This window comes from Ursus maritimus, unplaced genomic scaffold (genome assembly GCF_017311325.1).
Source record: "Ursus maritimus isolate PB19 unplaced genomic scaffold, ASM1731132v1 scaffold_5, whole genome shotgun sequence".
Taxonomy (NCBI): domain Eukaryota; kingdom Metazoa; phylum Chordata; class Mammalia; order Carnivora; family Ursidae; genus Ursus; species Ursus maritimus.
In genome coordinates, this window is record NW_024426663.1 from 53403991 (window position 1) to 53417826 (window position 13836).

The following is a 13836-nucleotide window of genomic DNA, read 5'->3' on the forward strand; positions in this document are numbered from 1 at the left end:
GTGGGACAGAACCAAGTATACTAACTACTCCTTTTTGTTTGGCTTGAAACTGTAATACGACTAGCCTTTCCCCTTCTACAAGCCGCCTCAAACTGAGGCTGGTCCCCTCATGGGCTAACTTCGAGGATGGGAGGAGGATCTGGCCAGAACCTATAAGAAGAGATGAAAATTGTAGTTCCAAGTCCTGAGACTTCTTACCTCTGGTTAGGAGAGGCCACCATTGGCTGTCCAACTCTCTTCTTCGGTCTGGTTAGCTGAGGTGATGGGATTTCCCCTTTGAGAGCAGGGACTGAAGGAAGCAGACTGGCCTATAAAAGGGCAAGTCAGCACACTGTAGCCACAATAGGTTTAAAGGGTCTTAAAACATCAATAATTTTATTGGTGGTGGAATTTTATTACACTACTACTTGGAATAAGTGGGGTCCAGAAACCTCGATGATATAGTTTTATTCCTTGAAAGAACAGTTATTCTCATGGGGTTTGATCTATGCCTCAACAGGATGTTTCTTAATGATTTGAGGTCTCACTATGAATGTGCAAGGTTTTCTTCTGCCTCTATTAAAATCTCAAATCAGTACTGTCCCACACAACAGCAGGCTTCTGATTCCATGTGAGACCCAATGGTAGGGGCTCTCAAAGTTCAGTAATGTAAACATTCTATTGGCTTCCAGTATTCCCATCCCGTATATTCTCATTCACAAGAAAAAGGAGAAAATCTGTGTTAGCACTAGGAGACTTTTTTGAGTTCATTTACGTTCAATTTTATTTTCAGATGAGGAAAGTGAAGCAAGCCCAGAAATGAAAAATGACTTGCCTAAGGACATAGAGCTTCAAGCGACAGAAACAAAAACAGAATTTAGGCTTGTCTTATTCCACTGTTCCCATGCTGCCTCCCCCCAGATCCCTCGTATATTTTTAAAGTAATTAAGTTCTTACCTGAGCTAGGTTTAATCCAAGGTTCAGGTTGGTAAAAGAGCAGTAAAGTAATGCCAGGAAGAGGCAAGACAGAGGAAGAAGAGATTATAGCAGGCAAAATGGGTTGGGGAGGAGGGATCCAAACAGAAAGAAAAGAAGGCCGTGCTGATAAGAGGGCAAGGAGGAGGGCATCCTGAATAACTACCACCGACCGCACAGCTCCTGTTTTTTCCTAATTCTCCTAGGGGTTTCTCCTCATTGTCCCCTCTTCTCATGGAGTCTAGTTCCTGACCTCAGATACAATCTCTCACTCTGTTATTCTCACGGTGCAGAAGATAGGGTTTAAGGGCTCTCCCAGATAATTCAAATGTATTGTAGACTGTTAAGACAGGAAAAACATTTTTGTCCCACTGAATAATTTACTTAATATTATCTCTCACTAGTGTATGTTTCATCAAGAGTAGTTTCATTCACTTCACTAATATTAGGTGATTTTTGTTGTTAGTGGTAAACAGAAACAGCAAGATATATAGGTGATCCAAGGGGTCTCTTGAGAATACTTGATGTGGTTATCAAGCACTAAAAAAGCAGTCACTTCAACACCTGTGATACTTTCCAAATCCATTCAAAATAGAAAACAAGAAGTGGGGTTAAAGCAGCTCTCATACGTAAGATGATAGGGAAGACAAAAGAACCAGGCATGTCTAACACAGAACTTGGTGTGTCTCATTTAGTGGTGGCTTTAGGAGCCAGGCAGAGAAGAGGAAGAACTCCTGGTGGTATGAAAGTTGAAAAGTGCTGCTTGTATGGCTCTGCCACTAGTTACTATTTTGTTGTACATTCTTCTTTGCCTTGATATGTGTTTTGACTTCTCCATCGGCCTGAAGTATTTTTTTGTTTTCTTTTCTAGAGTGCCTATACATAAAACCAGGAAATTCCACTATATTAAACATGAAAAAGTTGATGACTGTTCTTTTCAGAGGGTTGTTTTTCCTTCTCTATTGCATCAGATTCTTGGCATAGCCTATAGTTTGGCCAAGGCAATCCATTCTAGTGTTCCTGTGTTTAGCTTGTTAAACATATTGGCTCTTCATACTTGGGGCTGTGGAGCCAAGCCCAGAATTAGTCACATATTTATAAAGATTACTCCGCTGATTCAACAATACCACAGTATTACAGGAGGCACTCCCACCCAATCCTATGTCCCAACCCAAATAAAACGTAAAACACTATAACCAAGTAAGTTTTTAGATAAAAGTCAGGAAGCACAAAAGAACCTGAAGTTGAGGATTTGGGTGTCCCTAGGTTTGTTCAGTGTCATCTGATTGCAATCCTACGGTCCTTATTGACATTCATGATCCATAAGGAGTTAACCCCGGCAAAGGCCTATCTGCTAAAGTCACATAAGACACATTGCAGGGGCTTGAAAATTTCCCACTTACAAAATGAGATGGCAGAGAACAAGAAAATAAGGAATGCTTAACGCAGAATAGGCAGATAACTAGTCTTCAAAACGCTTTCTCAAGGCAGTCTAAAAATTATCTCTAAAGTGTAAAATGTGGATGCCTGTTAGAAATACAGTATTAACAACTTGGTTCAATAGGATTGTGGATTGGGTAATACCTGCATGACCACTGAAAGGATCACACCCCACTTCTAAACACTGTTCATCTTTTTATTGAATATTCTGGTAAATATTTCACATTAATACAGGCTACATTAAGTAGAGCCACTATATGACAAGAAATTTACTCAACTTTTTCCTTTTAAGTATGTAAACAATTGTACATGTATTTACCACCCTAAAAGGTTGAAACATGTAATCATCTAATTCTCTTCTGCATACAAGTAGCATTCAGTATGTTTAGCCAAAAGCACTAAGTTCAAAATGGCTAAACTAACCAGAGAACATAATCAGGTGGATAGGAAATCACTTTGTTCTTATACAATGGGCAATCAAATTTCCATTGCTAACGCCTCAGAGAAAATTTCTTAGTTAGGCACATTAAAAAAAAAAAAATCCCCAGGGTTCTTCCAAGCTCATAGGTTTCTCAACAAGGCTAAAGAATAAGACCTTCTAACTTAGTTGACATATTTGAGATGCATGTTTCCAATATGAGGAGCCCACGTGCCAGGCCAAATCTGAAAAGGGGGAGGAAAAATTGGAATTTCTAATTAGGAATCTTTAGACATTTACAAAATGAATATATAAATGCAATGGCAATTCACTGTTTCTGCCTAGGAAGAATATACATACATGAGATAAAATGTTTAGTAGCATCATATTGATATTGAAAAACTTAATTCAGATGAAGGTGGTCAGATGTCATGACTTGATATTCAGAATTTGCATTACCCAAAGAATTAAAAGAATGACATGACAAAGTAAGAGCACTAAGTCTATTTTACCTGCTGGGCATCAGTGCATTCAGTAGAATTTTGAATAACTTTTATCATAGGGTTCCAAGCAGGATCTGGGTTGTGAAGTCCATTAAACAGAGGTCCTCCTGGAACATCAGCAAGCTGAGGATGAGAGGGTATTATGGTGCCTCCATACATGGAAATTGGCAGACCCTATGAAAGAAAGCAGAAAGAAAAGTTTAATCCTGAAGTGAAATGATGATTCTATAATACCAGCTTAGATCTCCCTAATTTCCCTTCATCCACAGAACTCCCGAGGAGCCTTTAAAAATATAGCATCATACAGTGTTGAAAAACCAGAAGTGGTTTACCTGCATTAGCAATATTTTTCAACAAGTAGAAAAAAACCCCGACTAAATCCAGTATCAAATCATCAGGAAATTTCCCAACTTTGATGAACACATATAATACCCTCAACTTTTCCATATTTTAGTTTCACCAATAAGCTTGTGCTAAGAAGAAAAGGGAAACTCTACTAAAAGACCTGGGCAAGTCATGAAAACAAACTTGTTACACCAAAAGGGAGAATTACTTCAATATAAACTATTCCTTAACATTGGCTGGCAAAGTGTTAAACAAGTTACAATGATGTTTGTTGACTCACTTTAGAAAAATCCAGAAAACTGCTTGCCATAGGTTGATGAAAAATATTAGAGGGGGCTACCATTCCAGAATCATCTCTCTCCATTGGTTGATGCTGGGAGAATGTGCTTGGGTCTGATAATTGTTGATGCATTGGATGGTTCCCTATCACAGACTGTGACCAACCTGATAAGCCTTCTGGAAAGAAGAATTGAGGACAGGGTTTGATATTTATTTGGGTAAAATGACAAAATATTACTACTTGAACTTTTTTCATACTAAATTTTATCAAACTCATTCCTCTGAAAAGCTCAGTGCGTGTTCATGACAATCTTTGCAAACCGAAAACAGTTCCTGTAAAACTGAGTGAAGTCCTTTGAATACCCCAAATACTCTACCTAGTCATTCAAAACACCAAGTGCTCTCTGAAAGAACATAAATGATTATCCCATGCTACACTGGAAAGCTTAAAAGGGAAAGGAAGTACACTTTGAATCTTTTACTTCTAATCTATATTTACTTTTATTATATGTATTATATATATTATTATGTAAAAACCAAACTAATATTCCAAACTCTGAGACTGGATTGAATTCTTCAAAGGTACAAACACCCCTACTTATTGTTAAGTGTAGGAACGAAGCCATTTTGTTTTAAGGAACTAAGTTTTAATGGCAAAATCCCACAACTTACTGGAGATATCCCTCCAGAAAGAGGACAAGGTAACTATACCTGACATAGCGTTGACGCCAAATGACCAGATTCCACTGTGTCCAACAGGAGCGACAAAACTGGTCCCTACAGGGGCTTGTGCGACAGACCCTCCTTGCCGAATCCGGGCTAGCCTCTCTGTTCCAATGGGGGGAGGTATCTTTCGATCCTGACTGGCGCTGCCTCCTTTTGGTTGGCCCAATGTTGGTGGGGCAGAGGTGGCTGAAAGAGGTGAAGATGATCCCGAAGAAACAGATGGAATAGGAGAGTCACCTGGTGGCAAAATATTTCTCTATTGTTTTATTACATTAAAAACTAATTATAAGAATATGAGAAACCTTGTTGGAAAGATCTATTCCACAACACAGGTCTGTAAAGAAAAATTTCACTTAAAAAGATCATTCAAATGAAAACATGTAAGTTCTATGAATATTATCTTACACTACTTCCGCACGTAGGAAGTATAAACAAATAGTCTAAAAATTGTTTTACAGATTGCTGAACAAAGCTAGAGAGGATGAAGGCCATATTAATTTTTATTCTAGTTCTAAATAATCTTCTCAAAACATAACCTGTCAAATTTTAAATTAACTGAAGTCTGAATGTTTGTACAATAACTAGCATATTGTTTGGAAAAGAGCTGGTGGCCCTCTATATTTAGCTGTTCTCTTTTTTCCTCTTTCTATAGCCCCTTTTTTCCATAAGGAAGAAAGGTTAAACGTCAGCAAATATCTTGGATTCAATTCATGGCTTTGTTTCTTAACAGGACTCTCAGGTAATGTTGGTAGTTTTCTTTGCCATAAGGGCCGATGCTCATTTTAAAAAATCAAATCCTGTTCAAGTACTGTGAGAACTTCATCTGTTCTAAATATTGAAAAAACGAAGAACAAAGGCATGTGTTCACTTATAAACGACAATAATATGGTCTCTTAAAATGTAAAAATAAACCAAGAATCATACCAAATTGACTGGATATATAAATCTACTTTTCAGACTTAAGAAATTATTTTGCAATACTACCTTCAAAGGGTCCTTTTATAAAACTATGTGTAGTACCTCTTTTCTTGCTCCAACTCCCAGTGTAAACATTTCTGGCTTGGAAGGACAGCTTGACCCTTCTCAAGTCTTCTATCCTACAAATGACTGACCACTTTTGACAGGACTGCAATACAAACCTTTGGTATCTGCAAACCATCATACCATTTACTTCAGTTTACTCAACTTTCGTTTACTAGAGTTACTATGTCATATTCCCTGAAACAAATGGTTTAATAGCTTATTCAAGACTCTTTGGGAAGAATTCCTCCAGGATTCCTACATGAGTTTGAGGCGCTTGTCCAGGGATGGGGGGAAAAATGTTGTCTGTTGAAGCTAGGAGTCCCAACAGGAGCTGGCCCTTGCAGGAAAACCCGTGTTCCTGGTATGCCGGAAAAACTCGTCAGAGGAGCAGAAGAGGAAGATGGGGAGCTGCCTGATGGGTCAATGGATGGTAAGCCTGAAAGAAAACAGGTCCAAGATATCCAATTAGCCAAGGCTTTAAAACCGGAAGTCCAAAGTTTACTTAATTCCTTTTTAAAAAAGGAGAAAGCACGCAGTTTATTTTTGTAGATCACAGCAAAAATAATCCACTTATATGGCACTGTATTATGGCCCAAACCCACTTTATTCTTGCAGTCCAGAAGAATCATCACCAAACAGCACTAGATATAGAAGAGCGAGCCCAATGTTTAAGAATGGCAATCACCTGGAATAACGTTCTGGATAAATCTCAAAGCTGTCATTGGAGGGGACATGAAATGTGAGCATGTTGTGGCTAAGTGGTACCCATCAATAATTTCTGTTTTTCTGTCTGTGGAAAATCTCAAAGTACAGATGGTCATCAACATAAATAAATATAGTCATTTCCTATGGAAGATGAATAACACGATCTACCAATGTTTCCTTCCTAATGAGGAAAAGCAGACTATTACAGATAATTTCAGTATTCCATCTGATAAAAAAAAATTAACAGTTGCATATGAAAGTTTCTATCTAGTTTGTGTAAATCTGAATTTAGCAGTCTTCTCAAATGCCACTGCTTTCTCTGGAGAATGTATTAGAGAAAGGGAACAAGTGTCTGGAAAAGGATTATAGGTGCTCATTTCAGGAAAAAATAGTTAATCTCAACATAAAAAGAACTGCTCAAAACTTCTCTCAAGGGGCGCCTGGGTGGCTCAGCTGTTAAGCGTCTGCCTTCGGCTCGGGTCACGATCCCAGGGTCCTGGGATCGAGCCCCACATCCGGGCTCCCTGCTCAGTGGGAAGTCTGGTTCTCTCTCTCCTACTCCCTCTGCTTGTGTTCCCTCTCTCGCTCTTTCTGTTCAATAAATAAATAAAATCTTAAAAAACAACAACAACAACACTTCTCTCAAGCAGGTCTTCATCCATTTAAAGTATGTAATTCAAAGGCTTTTAGCATATTCACAGAGTTGTACAACCATCACCGCAATCAATTTTAGAACATTTTTGTCTTCCCCAAAAGAAATTCTGTACGCATTACCTGTAACTCCCCATCCTCCAAATAACCAATAATATACTTTCTGTCTCTATAGATTGGTCTATTCTGGAAACTCCATATAAATGGATTACATAGTCTGTGATCTTTTTTGACAGTGGATCTTTCACTTGGCATCATGTTTCCAAGGTTCGGCCATGCTGTAGTGTGCATCAGTACTTCTTTCCTCTTTACTGTTGAGTAGTAATCCCATTATATCAACACACCACATTTTGTTTTTGCATTGATCAGCTGAGGGACAGTGGGTTGTCTTCACTTTTGGGTTGTTATGGTGCCATGAACATCTGTGTACCAGGTTTTTGTGTAACTTCCACCTAAGAGTGGAATTACTGGGTCATATGGTAACTACATGTAACTTTTTGAAGAACTGTCAAAAACTGTTTTTCTCAAGTTGCTATATCACTTCGAATTTCCACTGGCAGCATTTGAGGTTTCCAATTTCTCCACATCTTTCTCTATTGTCTTCAGTATTACTATTTCTTACCTGTGAACCAGGAGAATTGAACTATATCCATGAAAGAAGAGGATCAACAAAAGAAACCAGACAGGCAGTTAAGATAAAAGGCCAAGCTTACCAATCCTGGACCCCAGAGGAAAGGTCGAGGATGAATGCTTGCTTTCTAAAAAATGCTTATTTTTTATTAGCAGTAAATAATTTTGAAGCTATAGATCTGAGTACCTAAGGTCCCCAAACCTTGTTTTCTACCAAACCAGATGGATGATTTCCCTTTTTTTTTCTTTTTTCTAGAAATTCATAATCCGTACATCTTCTGGGATGCAGTATGTGATGTTCAAAGAGCTTAAAGAGCTCAAACACTGGAATGGGAGAGACCTGAAGTCGAACTGGCTAAGGCACTGGGAATTCACACGTTAGTGCCAGTCAAGTCAAAGATTAATACTTTCTACACGATTGCCTGAGCACTGGTAATGTCTTCTTTCACCCTGTGGCCTTTGAAAACCTCCATCATAGCTTCCCCAAAATGAAAACTTAAAATACATACTGATTTATAGAAAAAGAAATAGAAAAATGGAAGAAAAAAAATCCTAGAGAATATTCTGGACCACAGATAATCTTATATAGACTTATACATCTACTTGAAAGATGATATAATAGCTATGTTTTCCTGAAAAGCCAAGTAAATAAAAACATATCTGAAATGAAAGCTAAGGCTACACCATATCCATAAACTCCCAAATTTTCAACACCACGGATCAGTTTATAATCAGCAAAAAGGAAGGATGGGCCGCAAAAGACAGTTTTCCAATGGAAGAAAAATGCTAAGTGGACAGAGAGCTGCTTACCCCCACACCATGTCAGCTGCAATTTCTAATTTATTTTTCAGAATAGTGCAGAATAGACTGAAATTTGGCTGCTAGATTCTGGAAAACAGACTCTGGTTTTCTAAGTATCTTCAAGCCAACATTAGACTCCTGTCTATCTATATCTTCCTTATAATGCCGTGGCAGCTAATGTGTAATTTCAAGAAACCAAAGTGCTGAATCTAAATTGGTCTTTCTACAGTAAGAGCCAACAAATGACTAGATCTCTTCAGTCAGCTCCATCTAATGTCAATAATAAAGAAGACTATTAAACACCACTTAACATTCCGTCTGAGGACCCAAGACTGAGAACACAGAATAACGTAGATTAGGGACTGGTACCTCCACCCCGTTGTAACACAAATTTTTTAAATCTGAGAAATGCAAACACTATGATTTTAAAAAAATGTCTCTAAATTTGGAATCCTTGAAGCATCCTCTGAGTCCCTTTTTAGTAGTATCATCGTACCAGCTCTTAGAAAATGGACTGACGCAAGGTATAACCTCCTTGCCATGAGGGACAGAAACATCATAAAGACAATATAAAGCAGCTCACTGTATGTGAGTGATTTACCTACCGGTAGATTTCTGCCCGCTCCATCTTAATGGGTCTTTGGTATTCATGAAACACTCTCGTTTCGTTAAGATCATGCACTACTATGTACAAAAGAACTGCTTTATTATCTCGGGGGAGTCAATTATGCTGGCAGAGCCGCATACTGAGTTACAGTAAGAGTTATCATAACTTACCAACTGGACTAGTAGAAACTCGCTGGGAAGGCGGTCTGAAGCCCGGTGCCTTGGAGTTGTCTGGGTGCACGTTTTCCAAGTGTCCAAGTACAGAGTTACCCAGGAACGCTGACTGAACAGTGAAAGAGGCATCTGCAGCAACTCGTGAGGACAGTGGACCATCTCCCCAACCCTGGTTAGCTGGCACCTGACTGCTATCGAAAAGACTACTGAAGTGATTGAAAAGTGTGGCTGGGCCGAATGTAGGTGGCAAAGATTTATTTGCTGGGTTAATGTGCATCTGAGAACCATTCATAATGTTCATGGCTGAAGAAAGCTGCACTGCAGCGGGTGGGCCTTGAGGTGGTGTTAAAGGAACTGGATTTGTAACAAAAATAGACTGGGGATCCTGGTGTATAGTTGCATTTGGTACCACTGAGTAAAAAGAACCTCTGGGCTGCATTCGATGAGAAACTCGAGGTGCTGGTACAGCTAACTGAGGTAAATTACTGGTGTCCTGATTATCAGCAGCAACCAATCTGGGTGATGCCAAAGTCAATGGAGCAGGTTCTGAGTTAGACGCAAAAGGCATTGACATAGGACTTAAATCTGAGACACCGGCGGGCTGCGCCTCCTCCTGCGTGTTACCGGAGGGAGGAGCAGGACTACTGGATGGGTGAGTTTCTGGAGCTCCTGGGGTGTTGCTGGCAGAGCTACTGCAACTATTTGCAGCTGAAGATGGGGTGCACAGGTTTGCCAGGGCCTGATCCTGTGTGGACACTTTCTCTTTGGGGGGTGCCATGGCAGAGAAAGACTCCATCTTTTGTGAAGAAAGCTGTCCTTGAGGAGTACTTGCGGGCAGAAATGTGGTGGGAACTTGCCCGCTAGTGATAGGTGCAGAGGAAACAGAAGGCAGGGAACTACAAGTGCTCGTCATGGAAGAAATCACTGTTGCTGGAGGGCTCGTCTTAGGCACACAGGCAAACAACTGCTTTCTGACTGACGAAGGAGTCCGGGTATTAGTCACACACAGCTGCTGACTGGCAGCAACCACGGAAGAGACAGTGATAGGACAACTGGCAGTAGCTAGTCCAGCAGACTCTGAGGGCAAGACAGTCCCGTTCTGGTTAGGTAGACGGCCTGCACTGTTATGCTTTGGAGAGCTATTTGTGTTGCCAGGATTCACAGGTCTCACTGGGAATGGTCCCCAAGTGTTAGGAGAGGGTGAAAAGGTTCCTCCAAACTGGGCCATGGGTAAGCGAGGATGCCGGATCTGTTGCATAGTTTGAGCAGCCAGCAGGGCAAAATGAGGGTGGGGGTAAGCCAAGGGTAGAGAAACTGGGAAAGAAGAACGTACATTTGCTGGAACGTTCTTGTTAAGTTTATTGGTTGGCTGGAACGTAGATAATGTTGTCGCCTGTGAAGTTACAAGAGTTGGAGCACCCAAAGGAAACGCGTTTTTACTGGAAGCTGCTGTGGTGCCTACTCCCGATGAGAAGTTTGCATGGATGGATTTGGTGCTGGCAGGTGTTCTGATATGATTTTTAGGAATCAAGTCTTCCAGTTCCTTAGCAGGATCTTGAATAAGTGCATTGATAAGCTGAACTGCGTATCTTGTTGATTCTGTACCACCCCTGGCGAGAAACAAAGAAAACACAAAAACAAGATCAAAGACATAAAAAACAAGTCATCTTAACCATAAAATAAAACTCTTGATTGTACCATAACCTAACAAAAGTTTGCTTCTAAAAACATTTCATTTCCACACAGAATGAGTAATATACATTTTTCACACTTACCTTATTGTGATCATTCTCTCGCCATTCTTGTCTTTTTGTTTATCCACATCAATATGCGCGCCTGTAACATCTTGTATTGCAGTGATGTTGCACCCTCCTCTTCCCATTATCCTGGAAACCACGGAAGCTGGAACAGACAATTTCTTTGACCTAGAAAATGAAGACTACACATGAGCTTATGAAAGCAAATGTCTTTATTTAAAAAGATGTCTCAGTGAGTATGTTCATGGACACCTAATATTTCTCAAACCTTAAAGGGGAAAGTATTAAAAGATTTTTTTAAAAAGATATTATTTATTTATTTGACAGAGAGCAAGCGAGCATGAGCACGGGTGAGGGACAGAGCGAGAGGGAGAAGCCGGCTCCCCGCTGAGCGGAAAGCCCGACGTGGGGCTCGATCCCAGGACCTCGGGTTCATGACCTGAGCGGAAGGCAGACGCTTAACCGACTGAGCCAGCCAGTCAACCCTAAAAGGTTTTGTTTTAGAAAGTGACCTCTTCTCATATTGAATTTAATTTAGTGAAAGTAAAAATTCCTTTGTCACTTTAAATAAAATTATATTTTAAATATCTCGTGATCTAAGCATTTAAATTGCCTGAAACATCACACATCAACTAAACTGTAACAACCATATGCACAGACTCTTCCTAAATTTAAATAATGCATAAAGCACTGTTAAACTTCATACTGAATAACAGAGACTAGTTTATATCAATAATTTATACTTAGCAATTAAAAAAAAAAAAGCCTCAGATTTCAACCACGTAAAAAGCAAGTCACAAGTAGAACCCGGGACCTCCACTTATATGTGAGCTAAGCAGAGCTGGAGAGAAGACCAGAGGCTGATCTTGGGATCTGATAAGATGGCCTGGTTGCCCCTAAGGACTATCAAAGAAACCCGGTGTTTGCTGGCAGAAGCAGTTCTTAAGCATGAAAGCAGAACCAGATGAGAGCAACACCCATTATTTTCAAGTTCTCAGTGCTGGGCCCCAGGATTCCCCTTTCTAGGGAGGGACCTTCAAAAACCTGAATTCTTATGTCCAGAAGAATATCAATGAGGGCACTTAAGGTACTTTTCATGATCAAAATTTATCACACCTCAATGCTGGAGGGATATATTCAGATATTTTGAAAGCTAAAGCATGGACTAGGCTATATGCCATGAGTAATACTTAAATCGATCTGATCATCGAGTGTACATCATTTCTCCTATTCGGCCAAGACTTCTTTTTGTTTGCATTTAAAGGACACAATCTTTAGCAACAGTACCGAACAAAAGCCCAGACATCTTGGTCCTTTGGTGATTTAATGCACATTAGCAGATCTGTCTTGTCCTGCTTCCCTGTTGGAAAGCATGAACAGAGGCAAAAAGTATCATCTGTACAAAACATTTGAAAGCAGTGGCCTGTCTGCTTTTTTCATTTCCCCCCTCATGGTTTAAGTATAAAGCATAGCGATTGAAGGTACTTTTCTTTCCTCTTTCTTTTTTGAGGGTGAGGGTAGTTTTATTTTAATTTTATGGGCTCCTTTCCCCCTTTGTTATGGTGATAGCAACTGCATTGGTTAATAGCGGCTAACCGGTTCTTCAGAATATGCTCTCCAGCAAAGCCTAACTTTATTTAAACACTGTATATGGACAAACCTGATTGTTTTTACCAAAATGTGACCATTAAACAAACATCACAGCCCTCACTAGTAACACTGTGACTTTGCCGTCAAGTATAGAATCATCACTTTATTTATTTTTTTGAAGATTTTATTTACTTATTTGACAGAGAGAGAGAGAGCGAGCGAGCGAGCACAAGTAGGCAGGGCAGCAGGCAGAGGGAGAGGGAGAAGCAGGCTCCCTCATGAGGGACTCAATCTCAGGACCCCGGGATCACGACCTAAGCCAAAGGCAGACACTTAACTGACTGAGCCACCCAGGCGCTCCTAGAACCTTCCCTTTAAAATAGGCTTGTGACCATTTTGTATGGTTTGTCTGGAATTGTCTGTAAATACTTTCTGTTATTGAAAAGCCAACATTTGCTCTGTCATATAAAATATGCCGCAAAATTTACGCCTTGCTTCTCATTTTACTTCAGCCGACTCTGGATTGAGTATGGCACAGGTAATAACCACATTTAAGTCACTCATTAATTAACTGGGTAAACTACCTCATCAGACAAGAACCTGTGCATGGTTTACGACAGTTAAAAAGATAAGACTAATTCTACTTGCCTTCGTACAACTTCTTTCCACCCTTCTTCTCTTTTCTGTCCCCTTTTGGGGCTAGTTAGATTCAGCTTTATGTTTGGAGAACTTAACGGCAACGGCACTGACTTATAGCTTGTTGATAAGGAATTAGTATTCGTTTCACCTTCAAGTCTGAGAAGAAAGAATTATCAAGTCCAATAAAACAAATTTTAACATAGAAACTCAAGAGACCATTTATAGACAAAGTTATGCTGAAATATTTGAATTAAAATTAGGCACATGGGTTCAGAAAAGCAGAAAAACGGCGCAAAGAATTCATCATCATCTACTTCAGTATGAAAACGGAATCAGAAGAAGTTGGACTATAATCAATAAAAATGACACAGTGATAATAAAATCAATGTATGCTAGTGTGTTCAACTTCAAAACTGAATCATAAAAATTTCTAATAATCTCACCTCATAACTTGCACACGATTAGGACATTAGTGAATTTCAGTTTTGAACACAGAAGACAGATAATGTGGTAGACCTAAAGTGTTCAATACACTTTGTGCTAAAAAATGTATGCAAATTCTTGTGCCGGTCATGAAAAAGGAAAGGTGGATGTA

The 13836-nt window shown here is 39.7% G+C and overlaps 1 protein-coding gene across 2 annotated transcripts in view; it reads right to left on the reverse strand.

Moving 5' to 3' along the window:
* Window positions 1-2576: 2576 nt before the first annotated feature.
* The window catches only part of LOC103663936 (ankyrin repeat and KH domain-containing protein 1), a 120328-nt gene continuing 109068 nt past the window's right edge, over window positions 2577-13836 (reverse strand). Inside the window, exons 27-34 of one of the 2 annotated variants that reach the window (XM_040622343.1) lie at window positions 13251-13397; window positions 11031-11180; window positions 9253-10865; window positions 5948-6124; window positions 4651-4851; window positions 3941-4116; window positions 3325-3489; window positions 2577-3057 (exon numbers count right to left, since the gene is read on the reverse strand). In XM_040622343.1, the coding sequence (XP_040478277.1) occupies window positions 2998-3057; window positions 3325-3489; window positions 3941-4116; window positions 4651-4851; window positions 5948-6124; window positions 9253-10865; window positions 11031-11180; window positions 13251-13397 (2689 nt within the window). In that variant the 3' untranslated portion in view covers window positions 2577-2997. Of the gene's footprint in view, window positions 3058-3324; window positions 3490-3940; window positions 4117-4650; window positions 4903-5947; window positions 6125-9252; window positions 10866-11030; window positions 11181-13250; window positions 13398-13836 lie in introns of both variants that reach the window. The other variant, XM_040622342.1, reaches the window with a different exon arrangement.